This window comes from Pyrus communis, chromosome 11 (genome assembly GCF_963583255.1).
Source record: "Pyrus communis chromosome 11, drPyrComm1.1, whole genome shotgun sequence".
Taxonomy (NCBI): Eukaryota; Viridiplantae; Streptophyta; class Magnoliopsida; order Rosales; family Rosaceae; genus Pyrus; species Pyrus communis.
Window position 1 is genome coordinate 7,309,401 of NC_084813.1, and position 26,190 is coordinate 7,335,590.

General features: G+C 37.3%; 2 protein-coding genes across 2 annotated transcripts; both read right to left on the reverse strand.

Annotated features, from left to right (window-relative positions):
- Positions 1-5,957: 5,957 nt before the first annotated feature.
- Positions 5,958-9,854, reverse strand: LOC137749230 (BIIDXI-like protein At5g11420). The gene is made up of 3 exons (XM_068489339.1): positions 9,741-9,854; positions 8,090-8,602; positions 5,958-6,759 (listed from the first exon to the last, which is right to left on the reverse strand). The coding sequence occupies exons 1-3, from the start codon at positions 9,817-9,819 to the stop codon at positions 6,227-6,229; spliced, it is 1,125 nt and encodes a 374-aa protein (XP_068345440.1). The 5' UTR covers positions 9,820-9,854; the 3' UTR covers positions 5,958-6,226.
- Positions 9,855-22,430: 12,576 nt separating this feature from the next.
- On the reverse strand, positions 22,431-25,644 carry LOC137708957 (uncharacterized). The gene is made up of 5 exons (XM_068448113.1): positions 24,267-25,644; positions 23,941-24,158; positions 23,609-23,799; positions 23,121-23,517; positions 22,431-23,015 (listed from the first exon to the last, which is right to left on the reverse strand). Exons 1-5 carry the CDS (start codon positions 25,642-25,644, stop codon positions 22,431-22,433), a joined length of 2,769 nt encoding a protein of 922 aa, XP_068304214.1.
- Between the last annotated feature and the right edge of the window lie 546 nt (positions 25,645-26,190).

Genomic DNA, 26,190 nt, shown 5'->3' on the forward strand with positions numbered 1-26,190 from the left:
AAAAAACCATGTAAAAAAGGCATTTTTCACATCCAACTAACGAAAGACGACAACCACGCGAAACTACCATCCCTAGTACATTGTGAATAATACCTAGTTTGACGATAGCATTGAAAGCATCAACATAATTAATACCGAAACATTGTTGAAAACCTTTGGCAATAAGATGAGCCTTGTAGCGTTTGATGAAACCATTAGGAATTTGCTTAATGCAAAAACCTCACTTGCAACCATGTGTTTTGGCTAGAGCGAGCAGGAACAAGAAACTATGTCTGATTGCAAATATGGCCATAGATATTCTCATTCGTTGCATGATACCATTTAGGATGTTTAGAAGCCTGAGACCAACATGTAGGTTTGCTGAGTCAATACAAGCTAAAAGAGCAAGAGGAAAAGGGTGCCAAATTGTGTCATTTTTTTGGGTTTTAGGTTTGGAGATGTCACCATTAGATGAGTTGACAAGAAGTTGACTGCCATTGGAGAAATTGATTCATGGGAATTCGTGAAAGGTGGTGGTTGGGCGTAAGAGACACATCAAACTGGAGTGGTGCAGTAGGTGGACATGGTTGAGCTAAACTGGAGTCATGCAGTAGTCTCGGCATATCGAAAGACTAGAGAAGCTGGCATAGAGTTGGACGAGGGACGAGGCAATAGGCTGAGATTGATCTAAGTTGGTCATGGAAACAAGTTGAGATGAAATAAGGTCCATAACGGAGCTAGGGCACACAGAAGTGGAATAAGGGCCTAACAATGGTATTGGGCTAGGTGTGGAGATAGATTATGAAGAATGAGTAGGAGCTTGACAACAATTGGGCACAAATTAGGGATTCATACACACGAGGAATAGCAACATTGGGTGTAGGCTAAATTGGTGGCGTGTTGCACAGGGAGCAAGGTTGTCAAAATGGACTTGTACATGAGTTCGGAGTAGAGAGTTGTGTAATAGGAGATCAATGTACTATGCGGGATATTGTACCTACAACTCACTATAAGAAAAACATGATTCGTTAAAATAACATGATGTGATACATAGACTAGACCTGTGGATGGATCAAACACTTATAACGTTTGTGGTGACGACTATAGTAAACTATAAAAACACAGGGTTTGGACCGATTCTAAGATTTGTGGGAGACAAGGTTTGAGGGGAGGAAAACGGAGACAACCGAAAACCTTAATGTGAGACGAGGTGGGAAAAACGGTCAATAAGGTGAAACGCAGTGAGAGCGGCCTCAACCTATAATGATGAGGAAGGCCAGGATTATGGAGTAATGCATGTATGAAGGTGGCAATATGGCAATGTTTTCGTTCAACAAGCCTATCCTGTTGAGGAGTATGAGAGTAAAAATGGCGTTGTTCAATGCCTAACTCACGACAAAATGTGGAAAAAAATATTGATTCACATACTCTGTTGCATTGTCACTTTGGAGAACCATAATAGTGGCGAGAAAAACATTGCAAACCATAGCCACAAAATTTTGAAAGTGGTAAAACTCTTCAGATTTGCATTTTATGGGATATATCTAGGAACAGCGAGCCATCGATAAAAATGACATAATGTTGAAACCTACTAGTAGAAGTAACTGAAGGCATCCATACATCAAAGAGAATAATATTAAATAATGAAGATAAATGATTATTATTATTATTATTAGAATAAATTGAAGTTTGGTAGACTTGCTAAGGGCACAACCCCATGCAAAAAAACCTTACAATTTTAACATCAGAACTTGGGCTAGACCATACATGAGAAAGGAGATGAAAGATGGCCAAGTCGTTGATGCTAAGTGGAAGAAGAGATAGTAGTAAAGGCATAAGGAACAGTGAAGGTAGTTGTTGGGGGACTTTTAGGTCGAGGTGGACTTGGGCTTTGAGAACATCTTCTTGTCTTTCTTGGTGTGGATTCGTACCAAGTCCCCGGATATATCGAAAGAGTTAGTTTGTCTTAGGAAATATCTCGGTAACATCAACGGCTCGAAGATAAATTGATTGATCAAGATAATAACTTGCTTAAGTGAAGCATGGTGTGGAAGCTAGAAGATTATCAGTTTAACATGAGAGATGAGGGATTTGCATGGATGTATGACATTCTTGACTGGATAATCTGGGCTTGCCCAAGGGGATTGTAAGACTTCTAATGGCTAAGATGTTTAATGGAATGCTGTGGAAATTACTAAGGTTACATGGATTATGATGCTTGAGGCTTGAAGTATGTTTTTGGGCTAGATGGAACTCTCTGGACTTATTTCCCGGATGGTTCTCTCCCTTACGTTCTCTCTATCTCTCTGTGTTGCCTCATGTCTGTCGCCCCCTTTAATGGCTTTTCTCCCTCATTTTTTAGATGAAGGGTTCTTCTCTAGGTTTCAAATGAATCTCTCTTTGTTGCTTAGTCTTACATTCATTTCTCCCTAGCCACCATATTATTCCCTTTTTGGTGTAAGATAGCGCACTATTGAGACATGCAGTTTGTTTATTCCTAAGGCGTGGCTTTCCCAGGCCGACTTTTCGCAAGCGCTACTTTTGGTAGCGCACTTTATGACTTTCGCGCGTTGGCTGTTTGTGTAAGCTGGGAAGGAAAAGTCAGCATTAAATGCTTGACTTGCTAGGTTTAGTATGCATTTAATGAAGGAATCTAGTTTAGTTCTAACTAAGGGGGTTGGCTTGCTAGGGAAATAGTAAATTAGGTTAGTTTTCTCTCGATGATAACTGCGTGAAATAGGAAGGGTATGGGCTTGGATTTTTGGGCCCCCAAGTAGCCCAAAGTCTTCCATAACCCCGATTCTAAACAGGCCCAATAACCTTCCATAACCATCCACACCACAATCCACTTAACAAGCCTTGAATGTATGACTTGGGCTTGGCATGAATAGTGACTATCATGAGGAAGCATGGCGTGATGAATGGGTCTGAGCATGACATGAATATCCAGCTTAATCTATATGGCATGGCATGTTTGTAAATATGTTTCTCATCGATCTCGCGTCTTGGCATGTGTTTGGGCTTGAATGTAGGCTTTGCATGACAATTGGACCTTGAGACTTGGTTGGATTGGTGAGTGACATTTTTGGGCTAAATGATAGGGACAACGGATAAAGTCCATCCTTACATGGGACCTGAAAAGTAACAAAATAGTACGCAAGTCGTAATTTTAATAGACATTAGGAGTGAAAATAAGAAAGGCATGGTTTTCCTCAATAAAAAGAGCAACAAACAAGAGATTTTTCAGGAGTTCAAGATTGAGGAAAACATTATGAAGATGAAATCTATGGGAACCAAGATGAAATTTGCGTACACATTAGTGTTTAAAATATCGATATCGGTGGAAATATTTATATGCAAATTTATGAAAATATCGTGGATATATCAATATCAATATCGGTTGCTATTGACGGAAATGATGGAAATTTGCTAGAAACGTGGAAATTTAAAACGACACTTTAGAAAATGTCATATATGTTATAGGCCTAATTTAATGAACTGTATTTAGGGCTAGGGAGAGAGGGGGCCAATGGCACGGAGAAAGAAGATAGAGATATGTAGTAAGGAAGGTTAAATCTTTACCTTAATAGGATTACAACTTTAAGGATGCGTTTGTTAAACTGGACTAGCTTCAGAGACTAAGCTGGACTGGCTTAGACTAATCATGGTAAAAATAGTGAAGTGTTTGGTGCAGTACTAAACTAGACCTCGAACTAACATATTTTAGATCCAATATTGGTGTCTTTATCCATTTTTCAATGGAACTAAATTGTGATAATTTGCATCTATCTGTCCAATTACTTGTCCTCTTCCTCAACACCTACCATTTCTCTCCTCTTCAAAAAAAAACCGCCAACCACACAGCCTCTGATTTTCAAAACCCAAATTCTCAAAATTTAAAAATTACAAATAAAAAACACAAATTTCCTCCAAAAGTACTCACTTTGTCCCCACAATTCCCTGCGGAATAGCAAATTGATTGATCAACCACAAATCTCAAATCAGATATCGGATGCAAAATAAAATCTACATATCAAAATTGATACAAAGCTTAATTTAATTTCAATTTGAAAAGATATGCAGATCCATGAGTTATAATACCAAAAAACCCATAATTCATAAAAATTGAAAATAAAAATCACATTCCAGGCAAACTTTCTTTCCAAGTTCCTGATTTCGCATCTAAATAGATGACAACCAAATTAATTGATTGATTATAAATCTCAAACATCAAGCAAATCAATCAGTTTTCCAACACTTTCCTAGCAAACAAACACGTAATTACCAAGAAATAAGAGAGAAAGACCACGCCTTTGAAAGGCTCAAGAGGCTTCGAGAGATAATTGGATCAGATTGTTGAGAAACACAAAATCAAACCACAGTCATCTTCCAGATCCGGCCGACCTAGACTCTTCTCGGAGATGGAGTCCGGCGATATGAGACCCGTTGGGGGAGTTGGCGTGTTGGGTCGGCAATTCGACGTAAAGCAAAGCAGACGAGCGAAGAAGAGAGAGTTCACGAAGCGATGCAGACGAGCAAAGCGGAGGAACAAAGCAGGTCTTAGCTAGTCCCATGGTTGTTGGGGACTCTCGTTAAGAACCTACAATGAAGGCTTTAGTCTATGCTAATCCTACTTAATCTCATTAACATGAGTCTTGCGTGATACTAAACACTGGACTGGACTAATCCTTATATTAGACTAAGAGTTAGTTCAGTCTAGTCCAATAAAACTTAGTGAAACCAAACAAACGAACCATATAGGATAATATCTAATCCTAAGGAATATTCAAAGATACTGCTAGATACACTAAAATTTACGTAATCACATTCATAATCTAATAAGATTGCAACAATATCAACCCTAATACATGTCTTTTGTTTTTAAAAAAAAACCACAATACATGTCTTACTAACAATTTAATGATTAATTACCACATATCATGTCCATCCTTTGACAGATACAAGACTAAGGCCATTTCTAACCGAGGGCTGGTCAGAGGGTTCCGTCTCCAACCGAGGGCCAAAGAGTCATAGGGCCAAACATAATTTATTATTTAAATTTAAAATCTACAACAACTTAAATTCAAATCCAACAACTTAAATTTAAAAACTACAATGATAACTGGCCCAAAAAACCAAAAAAATTAAAATTAAAATTTAATGAATGGTTTAGGTATTTATAAGAAAAAAAAAATAGAATTTTTAAGAATTTAAAAAAAAAAAAAAATCGGCCCAAAAAACCAAAAAAAAAAAAAAAATTGAATACAACGGCTAGTTGACTAGCCGTTGTATTCAAATTTTTTTTTTAAGCAATATTTTCTAGCCAGCCCTCCATCTCTCTAGCCCTCTCCGATTCCATGGAGCCCTCTCAGATTCCATAGCCCTCTGGCCTAGCCCTCAGTTGGAGACAATTTTCAGGCTATTTTCAGCTCTCTGACCCTTTGGACCCTTCGGTTGGAGATGGTCTAATGGTGTCCTTATCCAATTAATCATTTTTCTTTTGTTGAATCTTATTCCATTGATCTACAATTCAGATAATCTTCAAATAATACATAACTTAATTTAAACCAAAACAATCTCAACAGAAAATTCCAATTCAACACATTTAATTAGGTAATTATATAAAACAATATTAATTGTAATAAGGGATAACGATTAAGATATTAAATAAATACATAAAGATGTTAAAAGATTTGAAATTCTGAGTCGGTAATATAGATTATAGACACGTTCTAGAGATGGAGGGTAAGCGACGAAGGATACTAACGCACAGACTTGAAGATGGAGAGATCAAGTGCCAATTTGAAGATGGAAAGCTATAATTTGGGTTGGACATATCAACTTATTCAAATTTAGCCGAAATTAGAAAGAAAAAAAATTTCAAAAGTTCCAAATCTGCAATGAGTTCTGGTGAAATTCCCGTAATGGAATTGACAAATATCGTTGATATTCATAAATTTATAATATCTAGCTGGTAAAGAATGAAGCTTGCATTTCACACCCGCTTTGCATATCAATTTTTTATTTCTGGAATATTTGGACATAAATATTGACAACTTCGTCCATATTTTAAATATTGGTCCACATCACATATATAGATAGCATTCGTGTAGTAAAGTTTGTCTTATACCTCTATTACAACAGAAGTAAAATTTCAGAAACCCTCCTTCCTGTATAACATAACATATATAACTTAATCAGCTAAGAGACCAAACCAGCCGCATAACTTTTTTTCATAGGCATTTAATCAAACGCGTACTTTACGAACGCTAAGCAACTTCACGTCGTCAATGATGGGCCCGCACAGAGACCCAGAGTGGTCGGCGACCATGGTGTAAAACGTGCTGTAGAACATGATCCTCGTGCGCGGTCCCACAGCGGTGAAAATGAGCCTCGCGCGCTTGAACCCACCTTTGCCTTTGGACTGGTACGGCACCTTGAGGGTGTCTTTGCCGGCAAACGCCTCGACGACAAGGGAGCCTTCGCAGCTGTTGTTGGAGTCGCCGACGGAGAATGTGAGGGCGTAGAGCTTGCCGGGCTTGGTGAAGACGACTTGGGTCAGTGCGCTTTCTTTGCCGGCGACGAGCTCGATGGCTCTCCGGCCTTTTGGGACGAAGAAGTGCTCGGAGTCGATGTACTTAACGGCCTTGAGAGACTCGATAATCCAGCCTGGGAGTGGGCTGTGGTCGTCTTCTATCTGGGGTGGGATTAGGGTTCCCCATGATGTGTTGGGCGACACATAGGGCCCTTCTTCAAAGTTTCCATTTTTCAACAAGTTGGCTGGAAAAATAATAATTGAACAAACATGATAAGTAACTTTTTCTGGTACAAAAATGACAACATTAAACGTCTGTAGCATATGTATAGGTCATATTGTTATTATGTGTCATATCATATTCACGAACAATTTACTTGGGTTACAAGTTAATTCAATCTCAGAATGAAGATAAATCGATAATGTGGTTAGTAATGTATTAATATGGCTCAATACAAAATGTGTTAATATAGCAGCAATAAAAATTTTCTTAAATTTGGGTATGATAATTAAAAAATAATGATTTAGTTCTGACAAGTTATGTTACCAAATTATCACTTGGACAATATACTTGACGCTTTGAATGATTCATATTAACAACTTTCTCGATTAGGTGAGAACAAGGATCTAAAAGGTGCTAGGCGCTAGACGATAGTTAGGCGGTGGATAGGGGCATAGGCAGTTTTTAATTCTAATTAAATTTATTGTATAACATAAATATAAACTTGAAAAATTACATAATTGTATTGGGATACATAATTGCAAAATAGATAACATATAGATTATAATGTATTATAACATATTGAAAACGTGGGGAGTTCACCCAAGTATTTAAAAGGTGTCTTGCAATTTATTGAAAAAATAAAATGCAAAATGAAAGTTATCTATTTTTTTGTCTAAGTGAGAGTCGCGACCTAGGCGGGTGTCTAGATAGGCCTAGATGCCATTTTTTAATTATCAAACGCCTAAAAATGAATCGGGACTGTGGTCAGCTGCTTAGCGCTTAAGTGGGGCCTAGGTGGCGCTAGGCGAGAATTTTTCTAATAGTGGGTGAGACCATGTGGATTCACTCATGTCATATATACTAGCATATGGGTACACACAAAGTGTGAGAAAAATTTTTATTTTTGTTTTTGACATAGAAGGAGAGAGGAAGAGAGTGATAGAGAATGTGGGAGTGGGAAGATTTTTTTTTTTTTTTTTTTTTTAATTAGAGATATGTTAGGATTACATGTAGATGAGGCTTTGAAAAAAAAAAAAGCAAAATGTGGTTGTGTGAAATTACATTTCTGCCCTATATTTCTTATTCATGTTCTGTTTTAATTAGAGGGTTAAACTGATAATTTCATAGGATTTTGGTTGACAATTAGTGTTTTATTAATTAGTAGAGATTAGTACAGATAAGAGAGTTGGAAAAAGAAAATTTGGGTTTTATGGCAAATTAATTAATTTGAAATGGGTTTTGTTTGTTGTCTAAAAATGGTTTTTTAATGTAAAATCTCAATAAACTCATTAATTACCAAGAGCCAAAAAAAATAAAAATAATAATAATAAAAAAAAACCACAACTTTTTACCTCTAGTACGTTTAGGAGGTTCCAAGAGCTTCAAAGCAACAGAATCAATAAGTGGGCCACAAGCAGGATCTTCCACCACCTCAGGGTTATGGATCACAAGCTCAACGTCATCAAAATCTGCATTAAAACCCCATGCATACGAATCCCATCCATTGCAGCTGTACACTGTCTGGATTGGTATTATTCCCCAGTCATTTTCTTCAAGGTTGTGGTTAACGGACACGTTCAGCTTCGCCTCCTGCCCGCACGTCCGAGCAGCGGTGAACGTGGTGGAGTAGAAGCCGCCTTTCGTGAGCTTCAACTTCTGCTTGATCAAGGCCTCGTTGCCGAGCTTCACTGCAAAGCTGCCCTCGGGGACTACCAGCACCATGTCACCTTGTTTTTGACCTGATTTTATGTACTCGACGAAGCCTGAGATTTCCCAGTTGGGAATTGCATGAGGTTTCGTCACTACTGTGCCTTTGAGTTCTGATTGCTTTGGACCGTACTCGAAGTTGCCGTTGGGTAATAAGCCTGAGAAATGAATAGGGTTAGTGTCAATAATAGGTAAATTCATTCAACAGATCTTACGGTTGTGACTGCTAACTGGCATGACAATATTTGATTTATTCGCATATTGTCACACACCACATCATTTAAAGGGAAAAAGTCTTAACAAAATTAAATTTAACTTAATAATATGAAAAGGCATGACATTTAAAGGCATGACATATTTTATGAAATCATATGAAAAGAAAATTGGAAGACCGAAAGTTAATTTAATAAGTTTTAATAGCATGCAAGATTGTACGTGTTTGCCTTTGTTCCTAATATTAAATCATATTATTGATGCCACGAGAGGATCACCTGTTATGTGTCCACCGATCATGATATGATGAGAATTCAGTTAGACTCTGACCCATATAGAAGGCCATTTTCATATTACTTTTTCTTTCAATTATATTTTGTGTTTTCAAATTAGAAAAAGAAATTACTAACTAATCTTACGTTTTGATGGTATTTCTCAGCATATATTCATGTGACTTAGTCTGAATGTTGTCGCTCTATTAAAAACTTAGAAGAAATTTATTATTTGCAGGACTAGACAAGTAAGAAATCAATGAAAACAACCTCTTCATCGAGTTAAAAGAGGTTTGAACTCACTGTAAGAAGTTTTGTATACTACAAACACAAGATGGTATACCATGTATTATAATATAAATGTAACTTCAAAGGCTATATTTCACAATTTTCTAATAAACTGAAAAAAAAAAATCTCTCATTTATTGCATAGGGACTTACTAGAGGCACATGGAGATCACTTAAAAAACAAGACTTCAATATTTATGACAACCTACCTAGGAGCTGTATGAAAATATAAAATTGAAAGGCTACATATTAATATTGTTAGGTATTTGAGCATAGTGATCACAAAAAATAAAAAGAATCTATTTTCCAGCATGACCGAATGACTTGAAATTGGTAAACCCAAGTACTAGGAATGGATTTCCCCGGGCAGAGTCATATATATACGTATAAGTTTCAAAGTACTCATTAAAAATAACGAACCGCAAAAACACCTTCTTAAAACGATCTCATAATTCAGTTCAATTATCCGATACGTCCACAAATAAAGAGATAAAAACAGTGTAAATAGCAGAGGAGAGCTTACCATCTGTGACAAATGATAAGGTGGCGTGGAAATTAGCTGCACATAGCAGAACCAGCAGCACTGAGAGTTTGTTATTCATCGTGGCTCTCGGAGTCTTTATCCGTGAGAGAGAAAAGGGTTGGAAGGGGTTGGGTTGAGATCGCAGGGAGTGAGCAGCGGTTTATATACTGCTGGCCGCCACGAAAAGCCTCTGAGTTTGGAAGTATCTTTTGGCTACGCACCACGTTCCTCGAATTTTGCAAAACATGCGTATATTACAAAACTCTTGCTTAATTTGGGGTGGTCCATATCTAGAAAAACCCACTGCCCAGGCAAATCTTCACCGAAAAAACGTTACACCTGCAGACACTAACAAAATATTCTTAATTATCTCTATCTATTATTAATTATTTGTGATTTATTGGTCCGGATTAGGTTAAAATAATAAACTTGTATAGATTATATTTCGAGTTCAAATTTTTCTTATCTCCTTAGTACGTTAGATTAGTGTAGATCTTGTAATAGAAATAAAATAAGTTCGAGCAGTTTTTCTTTTAAACCCCTTTCAAACATCTTATTTGAAAGAGATTTTTAACGAAAAGCTCACAGTACTGTTTAATTTAATGAAAAATCACATTTTTACACTAAAAAGTCAAACATGGTACCATTCACTTTACCCTTTATTTGTCCTTATCATTAAAACTCAAAGTTTTCAAACGCTTTTTATTAATTTTCCTTATTTTAATTTATTGCTGGAATAGTACACTATTATGGGGTTTAAAAGAAACATAATAATTCAAATCTTTGAGGTGAAACAATAGATATTGGGCTGGCAATATTAATTCCATAAACTCGAAGAATATAGAAATTTCTTGGTGTTTGTAAACATCTGACGGATTATCTTAAATCTTAATTAAAAATGCTAATTATTTTATATGACTTACTGAAGTTTAAGAAAATGCTTAAATTTGGGATTTCAGGTACCATTTTCTGGGGGAGGTTATAGACTTATAGACAGGCCATTCAAAATAACTTTGAGTCTTAGCATGCAGAGCGCAGAGCCACATGGCTGCGCTGGAATACGATTAATATTCCAACATTTTGATAAATGAACTGATCGATGGACACCTTAACAGAAGGTGACGGCAACTGAGGGACTGATGGACTGATAAACACCTTCCTCAAGTGCATGGATGCCATCACATTTGACGCCTTTTGACGAATTAACTGTTAGAGAAGGAGGTGGATTGTCTGTCCTCTCATTTTCATACTCTTTCCATGCCTTCTTGTTTGTGTAGTCATGGTTAAGCTACGTCAACATTTTATATTCCTATTACTTTTTGTTTTATTATTTCTATAAAAAATTAATATAAAATGTTGACGTGGCTTAACCGTGACCACACATCTCAGGATGCACTAGTACAAAAAACACTTTGCACGACGCAGGTCCTTTGTCGCGCCAAGTCAAAAACGTCGCGCAAAACTTTGCCCAACGAACATTCGTCACACACAAACCGTCACGGCAAGGCAGTGACAGAAGTCTTTGTGCGACGCATGTAACCCCTTCGTCGCGCAAAGTGGCTTTGAGCGCCTCAACCTACGTCGCGCAAATAGCTTTGCGCGACGTATGTAACCCCTTCGTCGCGCAAAGCCACTTTGCACGACACAGTTTGTGCAACTTAGTCTACGTCGCGCAAGTTGCTTTGCGCGACGCATGTAACTGATGCGAGAATTATACGCACACAAATTAAACCCTCTTTTTGACAATTGTAGTAAGTATGTAAGTAGGGATCGTTCTGGACCGGGGATTAGGAGGGATTGTTAATCACTTGGATTTGACTCAAAAACGTTAAAAACACAATCTAAAACACTATACTAGACTCAAAGAATGCAAAACTAAACTTTAAAACACTAAGACAAACCAAAGACTCAAAATGCTTTAAAACATAAACTAAATTGATTTCTAACTAAATTGAACAATAAGGTAAAGGGGGATTTAGGTTTTGATTAAACTAAATGACAGATTGTAAATTAAAGCATAAGGAAATGAAGTAAACACAAAATGAATGAATCAACAGCTAATAAAAAGAGATAGCACAAATGGAGATGAAGCTAGAGATTCGATTTCACCATTGCTAAGCCAAGTCCATGCTTGTTAAGTCAGATTATACTCATGCCTCTACTTATTTCTTGGGTTTGTTTCACTTAGATATGATCAGCCATATGATGTGTGGATTTGATCAAATGTCTCTAATCATGAGCCTAATTGTGATGTGCAACTTTGGTTCCTAATCAAGACTATGTAGTGCACAAGAAACTTTCACAAAACCAAAGGGAACACTCGGCAGGATGTTTGCAAAACATTCCCTTCATTCATTCACATATCTACCAAGATTATGCATGATGTGTGCTTTAATCTTGGCTAAACAACCTGTGGTTAATTCAAATGATGATCAAGCATTAAAATCAACACACTAAGTCACAATTAAATCGGAGAATAAAACAAGAAATAGATAGATTAAATGAGAATTCCGAATTAACTACATGGCAATCTTGCAAGGCTACATCGAATCCCTAGAGAGAGATTAGTTACACTTCATGTTTACAAAAGGTTTGACATAAAAATATATAACATGAGTGAACATAGGATTAAGAAGAAAGAACCCTTGAAGCAAAACTGATGTCGAAATCCTTTAAGAAATGGGAGAGTGTATCTAATGGAATGAAGCCGAGAGGAAGTTCCTCATGGTACAAAACAAAGAGAATCAAAGAAACACCTAAACATTCCAACAACTCAAACTTGAATTGTATGAACGTTTAGGCCCTCTTATCTTCCTCTTCGTCGTAGCACAAGGTCTAAGGGATGTTGTTGGTGTGTTGAATGGATTGGGGAATTATGGAAATGGATGAGGAGTGGTGTTTGGATTATAAGGGAATGGTAGCTCACGGCAATGAGGGAAGATTGGATGTGTTTGTGATGTGTTGTGTATGAAAATGAGATGTGATTTTTGTGTATGAATGCATGGGTTTTTATAGGGGGAATGGGAGAATATGTGGGTGATTGTTTAAGAGTGAATGTGGTTGTTATGATTGAGAGTGCATGTGGATGAAATGATGAAGTAGGAATGTGGAAATGCATGTGTTGAATTGGTGGTGCAATGATGAAAGAGTAAGTGCATGTGTGTGTGAATGGTGGTAGCTAGGGTGAATTATGATGAATGCATGTGGAATAAAGATGGAGAAGGTGGTGTAATGATGAAGGATTAAGTGCATGTGTGTGTGAATGGTGTTTCTTGATGGTTTTGGGGTTGTGATGCATGTGAATGCATGTGGCTAAGGGTTGTTGATTGGGCTAGAGGTTTTGCATGGCTCAAAGGATTGTTTGATTGGGCTAGGCCCTTTGTTTTATGTCCAAAGTGCATACAAGGCTTTCAAATTCGTCCAACACTTTGGCTCCAAGCATACGCTATCCATTCCAAGCCCAATTTTGCTCCAAAATGCATCTTTTTGCTTCCTTAGCCATATGAACCTAAAAACACACGAAAATGGCTTAAACTACTAAAACAATTATGAATTAACAACATAGATGCACGAAAACAAGCTAAGTAAGTCGCCTAAATATGCTCCTATCAGTAACCCATTCGTCGCGCAAGACATTTGCGCGACGTAGACTATGGTCACGCAAAGTGCCTTTGCGCGACGTAGTCTATGTCACGCAAAGATACTTGGCGCCGCTTAGGAACATGCTTTGCGCGATGTACCATACGTCGCGCAAAGTGGATTTTTGGTTTTGGTAAAAAATATTACTTTCTTAATTTTTAATAATATTGTAATTAAATTCTAAATAATAATTACTTAATCAAAGAAATTTAATTATAAAATATATGAAAATGTACATACAAAATGTCCGAATAAAAAAGAAAAAACTACAAGTAATCTTCTAGGTGAAGTGGCTACTGGGTATCGGCAGGGTGAAGTGGCTCGGAGGTTGAAGGTGTAGCAAGATCAGGTACTGGTAGTGAGATTTGAAGGCCGGTCATCTGTATGGCTCGTATAAGGTCTCTCACTTGCCCGGAATAAGTATGCAGCTGCTCGCCCTAGGCCCTTATCTGCTCCTTCATCTGCTCGCCCTGGGCCCTCATCTGCTCGCCCTGGGCCCTTATCTGCTCCTTCATCTGCTCGCCCTGGGCCCTCATCTGCTCGCCCTGGACCTCAAGCTGACCTTTTAGGGTTGTCACTTCCTCCTTCAATGAATCAACCTCTACGGTGTTCGATCTGGAAGAAGAGGCACCAGTCTCACGAAGTCGTGCTTTCCCCATGCACCGAACAACCTTGCTGTGACGACGACCGAAGTTCTGATCCAGGACATCTGTCAGGATCTGAAAACCTACATCCTTGGGTACCGTGACGTCCTCAATTGGGGTCTCCGGGGGAAGCTGCGATGTTGCTTCTTGGAGAACAGCAATGCTCTTTTCCACTATAAGAGCCTGTAATAATAAAGAAAAAACATATATATAAATAATATTTGAACAATTCATACATATGAGAATAATAACAATTACATATACTTACATGAAGCTGCCCAGCGGTCTCATCTCCAAGTCGAACGTAAACGTCCTCGAACATGTCGATCTCTGGGAACTTAGAACCCTCCTGAAGAAAAAAAAAACGTTAAGAAAATTTTCTTAATCTATAATAATAAATAAATTGTATAAAATTTCTAAATTAATATACTTTTACCTGACGTCGTGTCTCAAGCCTATATGAAAAGGGTTTCGAACCGGAATGGTGGAGAAGTGTCTTTGACTCCCAAGCTATCTTGCCAGCAATAGATTTCTTCTGTTAAACACACAATATACATGTTAATGTGACTATTTGAAATAAATTAATAAAAAAAACTTTAAAAAATAACTAAAACAATAATAAATTATTACTCAAATATTATATACGTACCACAAATTTTGGGTCCGTAAAATGTTTGCAGAGCCACTCCCAATCCTCTGGCCGGTCCTTCAACTCAATTGGGCAACCATGTAGGCGAGCAATCTCCAGAGTATCCCATAGCTTAAAATGCGTGTGAAGATAGTTCTTCCAATGTTTGTACCTGATTGCTAAGGTCTCATCTAAGTAGGCCTTGACCTCGGGGGATATATCATCAAGATAAAAAATGACCTACGAAAATGAAAAACAATAAAATAATAGTAAGAAATATAATAATATTAAGATAATATATTTTGGTTTTTAATATTTGTAAACAAAACTAAAAAAATGATATTGAATCCGAATTTGTTTATTTAGATGAAGAAAAGAATGTAAGAATCAGAAAAATAATTTATGAACCCAATGACATTCATGAACAAGCAACTCAGACATGGCATAAAGTACAAGATTATAATAAACAAGAATCGATAAGATTAGCTTATGAATTGGAAAAAGAAACAGAAGAGTTAATTTCAAAAATTGATGAAATAGATCAAAATGAATTAAATAACCAGATAAAAGAGTTGGATGATTTAATTTCATTACCAGATTCGATACATACCTAAGTAATCCAGCGAGTCAAAATGAATATACAGAACATCAAGAAGAACAATATTTTTATGCAGAACCAAGTAGTTAAAGGTTAAAAATTAATATATTAACCGACAACTTGTCTTGCACCAAATCCTTCGTCATATCTGGAATTTCTACCCACTTCTCCCACTGCATAGGACAATTTTGTTTAATAACAACACCACAACTACTAGCGACGATGATATGCTGTTGTGCTGTAGCCGCTCCACGATGTAGTGGGTCATACTCAATCTTGATCTTGGAGCCAGTCAGACGTACACTCTGTGCTGACTTCAGCATTCGACTAGGCCCCCTAGTTTTTTTTTTTAGCTGGCCAAAAAAACTTAAATGGTGAAAACCCAAAGCTTAAATTTGCACAGAAAATTCAACACAACTTCCCCTAATAGTATAGCCTTTCCCAAAACCTTAAAACAATAAAAATAACAATAATTCACAACCCACAACACATTTTCACAATCCAGCAAATTTTTAGCATCATAAAAATAATAATTTTAAAATGAAAAAAAAAATACAACGTAGTCATCAAGAATTAGAAAAAAACTACCTGGCTGGGAGGCCTCACCCTCAATTCTCGATGCCGCAGAAGTGTGATCAGAAGGGTCCGGCTCGCAACGGCGCCGATGAGGCCGCCGTGCACTGAGCGGGTGAACAAACACTGATGACGTTGATGAGACAGGCACCTGGGACACCATAGGAGTAGCCTCAGTAAGGGGTGTAGGCTCCCCATTCAATGGAGCACTCACGTCTGGAGCTGTAGATGCTGATAATGTGGGAGGCGCATTGGTCACACCCCGACGACGAGTGATCAAATGCGACATCTATACACTTTTTGAATCATAAAATTATAACATTAAAAACTAATCAATTAGCATCCAAAGTAATAAGTAGGTTACCAACATTCTTAATTTCAAAACAAGTACGGGCAATGTATATTTAGATTGTGGAAGTAACAAATTATATGCAACAACCTTATGAACAACCCTGATCAGAAAAAATTATTGTATGTGCTTGTGTATATGTGTGTGGATCAACAATTAGATACACAAAATAAATGTGTCTGTTGTATGGCTGATATTATTCATTTACAATTTGCCAGTGTCTGGTGATTCACTTCTTGTCAGCTATTGTCCAGAGATATCACTGGCAAGCACCAACTTTTACTTATCCTAGAGTTGATACTTCATTTTATTTCAAGGAAAAAGGTGATACAAAAAGAGGATGACGACAAAGAAGAAACAATATCTTCGCCAATATGAAGAATCAGAACGAAAAGCTAAAGCACATAAGTTTACCATATTACAGATGACATTGATCTACAAAAAAAGGTCAAATTTAAGTCATTTTTCGGTACGAGGGATGAAGACTCAAATTCAAGTCTTACTTTCGGTAATCTAGTTATGTAGTTAAGAACTTTGATATCAAGCAAAGTAGGAAACCCATTAATCCATTTAAAAAGCAGAACTTAAATTAGTAATATGGTTAAACTAATCAAACTATTACAAAAATTAAAACAGAACATGAAATGGAAATTCCAAATTGCAGTGGCAAACATTTTGCAATCCATCATCCAACCAACTAATCTCCCAATTATTTTCATATACATACATATATATACACACACATATATATATATATGCTTGGAATATGTATTTAATTATTGCAGAGAAGCAAAACAGAGAAACGAGAAAATTAAAGGGAAAAGGAAAAGGGGAGAAGAGAAAGAGAACTAAGACTCAAATTTAAGTCATTTTTCAGTACAAGATGAAGACTCAAATTCAATTCATATTTTCGGTGATCTAGTTATGTAGTTAAGAACTTTAGAGCATAATTTGAGCATTGTTGAAATGAATCTGCAGTATTCAGCAGTGGAATTACAGTTCATGCTCTTATGTCTTTAAGAGTTATCATGTCTAAAAATGAGATGTGGAGAAAGAAGAAGTGGAAACAACTGAAGCGGGTAAAAAAAATCTAACATAGCTGAGCATATGATAAATTTTGAAATAAGTGTAAAAAGTAGAAAATTTTACCTTCAATAAGAACACCAACTCTAGTTGTTCCCCCACAGCGACTAGACAAGTACTTTGAAGGATTGCACTGGGACACTGGAGACATAACAACCAGTAAAAAAATTATTAGAACAAAACGAGCCAGCTTGAGATTGTGATGCTATGTACATTTCAGTTTCAGAATATTAATATGTCAGGCAATTGGTAAAAGTTACAGATGCATTTCAATTCACATAAATAAATGGAATGCAAGCAGAATTCAAGGCTAGAGATCACAGAGTAAATCATCCACAAGTTCTGACTTCCTATGTATGGTATATTCCAACTATAATAGTTTGTACAGGTCATTGCAAGCTTTTATTTATTCAACAAGAACTCAGTGCAAATCCAAGTTTGCTACATCCCTTACAAGTCTTCTCTCCCCTCTTAACTTGTAGATCCAAGGTCCTAAATATATCTAGTAAAGGCATGTGCTTCACCTAATATCCTCTATATAAACAAACAGGGGAAATTGACAAAAACCCATTGGACTAAAAACTTTAGAATACTGCAGATTCATTTCAACAATGCTCAAATCACATCATGAAAAAAGCAATTTGACAAAAAGCCAACTTGCAATTTGAGCCTAAACCCTAAATAACAAAAACCCATCGAAAATCAGAAATCCTCACCTTGATTTTGGGACTTGATTCGCATCGGCTTCGAGTTTGGCGTCGCTGCCTTGTGAACGAGAGGGAGAGAGATGAGCCTTAAAAATCAAATTCGGATTCAATATACGGGAAAGAGGAAAGAGGGAAAGAGGGAAAGAGGGAAAGAGGGAAAAAAGGTTTTTACGGGAAAGAGGGAAAGAAAGAGGGAAAGAGGAAAGAGGGAAATAAGGTTTCTACGGGAATGAGGGAAAGAGGAAAGAGGGAAAGAGGGAAAGAAAGAGGGAAAGAGGAAAGAGGGAAAATGGGTTTCTACGGGAAAGAGGGAAAAAGGGAAAGAGGTCTATTAATTATATGGGAAAGAGGGAAAGAGGGAAGAGGTCCAAACTTAGGAAAATTGAAAAAAAGCACCTATTTTTCACTATTGAAGCACCAAAATTATCATAACTTGCGTGACGTAGGTATACAATTTGACGTCGCACAAAGTACTTTTGCACGACAACCATGTTAAGGTGTCGCGCAAGGTAATTTTTTTTTTTTTCAATTATTATAAAATTACTAAAAATGTCAATTTACTCCTTTCAAATTCAATTTTTTTTTACATAAACCCCACAATAATATATTTTTCTAATAAAAACCCACAATAATTTTTTTTTACATATATATTATTCAATTTCTTAAGTGTTATAATTTCGATTAGAATTTAGGGTCAATCAACATTTTTTTTGGTGAATTATGAGTTATGTGGGATCGTTTAAGTTTGTGCATGTTGTTTAATTAGTTCTTAATTTGTTTCGAGTTTTGAATTTGCATCGATTTTATCTGGGCATCAGTTGCTTTGATTGAATATTTACTTGAAATGGTTCAAATTGTTTTACCCAGCTTGAATTGTGGATTTGTTGCTTCAAAAGCACTCAATTTGCATCTTTTTGCTTTGAGAATTTTCTTATTACTTTTGTTGCTCTCGGTTCAGACTTGAGCGCTATCGAGTAGAAGAATTTGTGGAAGAATGTTCATGTAGTCCACTCAACTTACTTAGAATTAGGCAACTTAAACAAGACAAGCAAGATTTTTGTGATGAGTTGATGCAATGTACTTGTTAACTGGTTTCCTTCAATTTTTCTTAGTTATACGAGCTAGTGGTGCAACCTAGAGGTCCTTTATATGGTGTTGTAGAATTTTGATCAAATTCTGGTAGAAAATGTAATTCTTACTGTTGGGTGTTCACTATTTGCCTACATATTTGTTGTCGTCAAAGTCACCAACAGAGCTCAATACAACGTCACTATCCACTAGTAATTAACATGTTTCTTATGTTGTCTAACAGTTACGTAAGAAATTAAAAATTATCTACTCTTCACTTTCTCATAAAAAATAAACATTTCAGGCATGGGATTAGGCAAATGAGAACTTGATGGGTAGATGGGCCAGAATTTGTGACTCAGTGCATGATTAGGCTAGGAGGGAGCTATACCTACCGCTTTACAATTCAAGGGCAACAAGGTACTCTGTGGTGGCATGCTCACAGCTCATGGCTTAGAGCCACCGTTTATGAAGCACTCATCATTCATCCTAAACAAGGAGACTCCTACCCATTCACTAAACCGAAAAGAGAAACAACCCTTCTTCTCGGTGAATGGTGGAACGCTAACCCTATGGATGTCTTCAAGCAGACGACGATGACAGGAGGAGCTCCAAATGTTTCTGATGCATACACCATCAATGGTCAACCTGGTGATCTTTACAACTGCTCAAGCCAAGGTACCATAATTGCAATTCTATCCTTGATAAAACATTATGATATTGATGTAACAACTAAGTTTAACGTTCCACGCACATAATATGTGTTTAAACTTACCCGGTAATTAATGTAATAAGTAAATCTTATGTGCCACGTATAAACTAGTAAATTTTTATTATGATTTCTGTATGCAGACACTGTCATAGTTCCTATAGACTCCGGCGAGACCAACCTTCTTAGAGTCATCAACGCTGCACTCAACCAACCTCTTTTCTTCTCCGTAGCCAACCACAAGCTCACCATTGTTAGCGGTGATACCTCCTACACCAAATCTTTCGCTACCACGGTTCTCATGTTAGGGCCTGGGCAGAGCACTGATGTTTTAATCACCGGTGACTAGTCACCAGCCCGGTACTACTTGGCGGCAAGTGCTTATTTCAGCACGCAAAATGCAGCATTCGACAACACCACCACCACCGCCATTCTTGAATACAAGTCTGCCCTTTGCAGGCCCAATTAACAGCCTCTTAGCATGCTCCACCACCGATTTCGCTATTGGGTGTTCACTATTTGCCTACATATTTCTCAGATAGAGGAATGTTAGCATGAATGACAAAACAATTTTACGATAGCATAAACAGTGACTTATCTCATCCTAACTACTCTAAAAACACTAACATTTTTAATGCAACTACGCAAATGATGTACAAATTTGAAATATAAACACCAACCTTTGTGTCAATAGAGACAACACAAAACTCCTCCATTGAGTAATTGGAGACGACCACTGCATTGACTACCATTTCCCAACTGTCATAGTCCCTGTTTTATCAAAGCACCAACCTCTATGCTAAAAAATGTCAGTAAACGTCTAGACATCAATAAAGTGTCAAATGCCAAAAATGTATCAACCTTCATGACTTAGGTACCATTTGTTCAACTTTTAATTTTAGAAAAGAAAAAAAAAACAAAAAGAACGAAACAATTATTAGCCTTGTTATAAAAAAAGGAGTTGGGGAGAACTCTCCCTTAGTGAGAGCTGTTATCAACAAGAAAAGGATCTAAAACTTGGCGAGTATGGCTTGCTGACATGGACAAAGTGCATACAGCCACCAATCGTCTAGAACCAAAGAGTCATATGAGACAGATTCCAACTATGAAATGATTGTTGCATTTAGTTTTATGTCAAGAGCCTAAATGTTGACATAACGGAGGCAGAGCGTTTCACTGGTCAGAAATGAAGTGCATAACTTGTTATATTACAGAACATCAACATAAACTATGTTGGTAGCATAGGTCATAATACAAAATGACCAGACCAATACGAGGAGAGCAACTTCATAACAAAGGAAAGACGAGAAAACGGACTACACTTGCACCCTCAGACATATGGATAGTATCTAATCAGTAATTGTCTTTTCCTAATACCAAAACAAACAGGTTTTCGACGTCCTCAGAAGGAAAAATAAGTAGGAACAAGTATAATGAAGCTACACCAGCAAAAAAACATGAAAATAAAATGCATGAAAAGTTGAAAACCTATATTCTGAATTGAAAAGCAATTTGTTTCCCAGGATAAGGTGGTCTTACCTTATAAGCCTTTTTGAGTGCATTTCCATCCATGATAAGAACACCTTGCCAAGCACCCTTTCCTGTTGGAACCATTACTGCCGTAGGGGTTGCTAGTCTCATGGCAAAAGGGCAAGCAACCACTAATATTATGATGACGAATTGTAATGCCAGCTCAAATTTATCCATGCCTTTTCGTATCTAGTTTTCCGGAAAAATACCAAATTCTCCAGGGATGAACAATCCAAGCCATGTCAAAAATGCAACAATGACAACCTGATGTAGGAAAGAAAAAAAAATCAATCATGCAATTGAAAATCTGTCATAATACGTGGTGTACTTTGCCTCCAGCTACCAATTACCCAATTTGAAAAGCAACAAAATTCAACTTTAAACAAAATATGATTTTTGAGGCAAAAAAAAAAATATGCGAAAGTTATTGGATAAAAAGCTCAAAAGCGGAAAACTGGGCAAAAGGAAAGGAAAGAAGCCAAAGACATATAAAGGAAACGAAATGGCGAGAAAACTTAAAAGACAATAAGAAGAAAAGCAACGCCTAGAATATAGGCTACTGATCTTTTACATTAATAACGGCATTTTCATTAAGAAAAAGCATCTCCTGCTGACAGTCAGATACAGCTTCGCCAAAGCATCAGATGTCTTCCCTTTAGCCAGAACTTCTAAGTACTTTCCCAAGAGTATAAAGGATATCAACATAGAACTAGTTTCAAAGAAATCTTGCCCTTCAAATTTATCCAAAGCATATGCTTACACAAGTGGAATATATTCACAGTTTTTTGAAATTTCAGCATCAAAATAACGCAATTATCAAATGCAACTAACAGTAAAACAAAAAGAAAGCTAACATAAAACATACAACTTACATGATATCTTTATCTTTATAGAATGGAGACGATCAGACGATTTGTTGGGAATATTAGTGTGGTAGATGAGAAGCGGTGTTAAACCCTCAGCCTCCTGCTTTTTCCTTTACAAGTTTAAATTAATCCTCATCCGAACTACAATAATAACTCTCGATATCCTCACTAATATCATTTCCGGATTCCCATTCATCCTCATCTTCATTTGCCTCTTCCGGTGCATTGTATTGAGGCAGATCACCAAGGTCAATTGATATTTCGAATTCAGGAACTCCATGTATGTCAAACGGTTCTTAGACAATATTAGTATCTCGGAGTGTTTCTTCACCAATTTCTATCGATGATGATAACTGTTGGTCAGCGACGTTGTCGTCATTGTCATCATAATCTAGTTCCGGAATATCATATAGCCCTCTTCGATCAATCTTCTGAACAACTTTCCAACCATTGCCGGCTTTAGGGACATCTAGATAAAATATTTGTTTCGCCATAGTTGCCAAAATGTAAGGGTCTTCATCGTACCAATGTCTCGTAGTGTTTACTGATAGTAAACCATGATCTCGCTTAACACTTGTTCGGTTATGTGGATTTGTATCAAACCAAAGACATTTAAACAGTATCACTTGACACCTATTTTTGTAAAGCAATTGTACTACACTAGTTAGTTTGCCATAAAAATCAATGTCTTCACTGTCGCCCGCACCCGGGACATGGACACCACTATTTTGAGTAGACAACTTGTCATCACGTGTTGCCCCCAAGAACTTGATCCCATTGACATAACAACCCGAGAACAATTCAACGTGAAGTGGTCCTCTCGCCAAGTTATATAATTCTTCATCGTAAGAGGGTGAATTCAATTCCTTCAATTTGTTCATCTAATATAACATATACAAAAAGTTATACTTGATGAAGTAACCAAATTTAAAGACAGGCATGAACAAGTTGGAAAATATGCTCAATTCAAACCACATACAACTTACATGTGTGTGAAACCACGACGGAAACAAGTCACAGTGCTTCTTGGCATATAAATGTGAAGAATGTTCCAGCTTCATCAACCGTTCATGCTCTTCAAGGTATGGCAAAGCCTCGTCACAATTGTTAAGTATGAACCAATGCGTTACCTCCATGTCATTTTTGGTAAATGATTCACCTTTTACAGGATCAACGAATGGTCGCGCAATTTGGGCAAAAACAAACAGTTTCTCTTTTTTGACACCACCGTCATTATTGCGTTGAGGCCGATTAAAAGTTGTCTCAACATCTTGAAGGTACATTGCACAAAAAGTAAGTGACTCATATGCGACCCATGCCTCCACCAGTGATCCTTCAGGCTTTGCCCTGTTTCGAACACACTTTTTCAACTCACCAAGATATCTGCATAAATAAAAGGTATGCTACAAATTATTCAAAGCGTTTGTTGATCATGAATATATATATATATATATATATAAGCTTAATTAAGTACCTTTCTATTGGATACATCCATCGACAGTTCACTGGTCCAGCAAGCAATGCCTCATCTGGCAAGTGAATCATCACGTGAATCATAGTTGTAAAGAAAGCTGGGGGAAATATATGTTCGAATTTGCATAAGACATTCACAATGTCGTCCTGTAATTGTCTAACATCCAACTTCCGCAAACACCTTGCAGTCAACTGCGAAAAAAATCTCGACAACAACACGATTGGTTTCACCACATCAAGAGGCAATAAGTGTCGAATACTAACCGGAAGAAGGCGTTGGAGTATCACATGACAGTCATGACTCTTCATGTTTGAAAATTTACACCCCCTTACGTTCACGCAACTCGAGATATTGGAAGCATACCCATCCAGAAACTTTACAGAAGAAATAAAGTTGAAAAACTCTTTCTTCCCATTTGGCTTAACTGTAAAAAAAGGATGGCCTTTCTTCAATGTACCACCGACTCTCTGCATCCACAAGGATGACTTAATGCCCATTCGTTCCAAATCAAGGCGAGCTTCGATTGTGTCTTTCATTTTTCCTTCAATGTCTAGAATTGTCCCCACCAAAGTATCAAACACATTTTTCTCAATATGCATAACATCTAGGTTGTGTCTCAATTTTAACTTTGACTAGTACAGGAGCTCAAATAACATACTCTTGTGCGTCCAGCTCAAATGTGTAGTTGGTCTGGGCTTATTGACCCCTTTACCGAAATTACCAAATTCCAAACGATTTAACTGATCCAAAATCTCATCTCCAGACCATTCTCTTGGTCTTAGCCGAGTCTCTTTTGTGACGTGGAAAGTTTTATCATTCTGACGCCACTCGTTGTCCCAAGGGAGCCATCTACGATGACTAAGATAACAAACTTTTCTCGCATGCCAAGACAATATTATGTTCTCCTTGCATATTGGACATGCCAAATAACCCTTAGTCATCCACCTAGAAACCATTGCATACGCTGGAAAATCGTTTACTGTCCACATAACTGCCGCTCGTATGGTGAACATCTGCCCAGTATACTTATTGTATGTACGAACATCGTTTTCCCATAAATTTTTTAGCTCATCAACCAACGGCCGCAAATAAACATCAATGGACTTTCCTGGATCTTCGCTAATTAATAGAGTCAACATCATGTATTCTTTTTTCATGCACTTCCAAGGCAGCAGATTATAAGGAAACACGACGACCGGCCAAGTGTTGTGGATTTGGTTTAAAACCCTAAACGGATTAGATCCGTCAGTGGCAAGTCCCAATCTGACGTTGCGCGGGTCAGCTGCAAAATCAAGGTACATCCGATCGAATTCTTTCCATGCCTCTCCATCTGCATGATGCCTCATAACATCGTCATTTACCCGTCTTTCTTTATGCCATCTCATGTCGTTAGCCGTATGCATCGACATGTACAATCGTTGCAACCTAGGCTTCAATGGAAGATAACGCATTACTTTTTGTGGAATCTTGGTCTTTCTATTCTGTGATGTCACTTTAAACCTCGGCTTATTGTAGATAGGGCTTTTATCCAACTGTTTGTTCTCCTTATAAAACAACATACAATTATTTACACATGCGTGAATTTTTTCATACCCCAATCCGAGACCCTTCAACACTTTTTGGGCACTTTTATGATCTTCAGGTAAACAATTCTCCTTTGGAAGCATCCTCTTGATAACTCCCAAAAAGTAATCAAAACACTTGTTTGACAAACGAAACTTGATCTTGCCATGCATTAACTCCACAATTGCTCTGAGCACCGAAAAGGTCTCGTAACCCGGATATAATTCTTGCTTGGCATTTTTCAATAGTTTTTCATAGTTTTTAAATGCCTCACTGTCCATGGTTGGACGGTCTTCATCTCCCCCTTCCTGATTGGTATTGCTCGAGGCGTATGGATAAACGTCATTTACAATATTCATAACTTGTTCACTAGGATCCACATTAGATTCAACAGTCTCCACTCGTGTCACATATGAAGACGAAGCTTGGTCTAATCGTTCTCCATAATGATACCAAGTAGTAAAGGTCTCCATCATCCCATTTCTTACTAAATGAAATCGAACATTTTCGAATGTCTCCCACATTGAGTTGTTACACCTCCTACACGGACATCGGATATGAGTTGAACCTCAGTTGTGTCTAGTTGCGAATTTAGTGAACTCATCTATTCCATCCAAGTACTCAACATCACATCTATTATGATTATGTATCCACTGTCTGTCCATGTACAAGAGTTACAACAATTTCAACTACTGTATTGTCACCTCATTCCTCTGATAAGGGCCATATCTCATTTAGGAATGCATAGTTATGTGCCCTAATTTACGATTCCAATGGATTAAATTTCGACGTGGGCTAATTTCGGCAGCATCTCCGTACAGTTCTTCAAGTGCACGCCGTAGATACATAATATCCACCGTGTACTCGAAGAACAGCAAGAAATGTTACCAAAATTTCCACTATCGAAACCTAATCCGTGAACCGCAAACTACAACACATAACTATGCATTCCCAAACTGTCCATAAAATGGGACAATTCAAGAATTAATTTGACCGCATTCATGCTTTTGCATCTATAC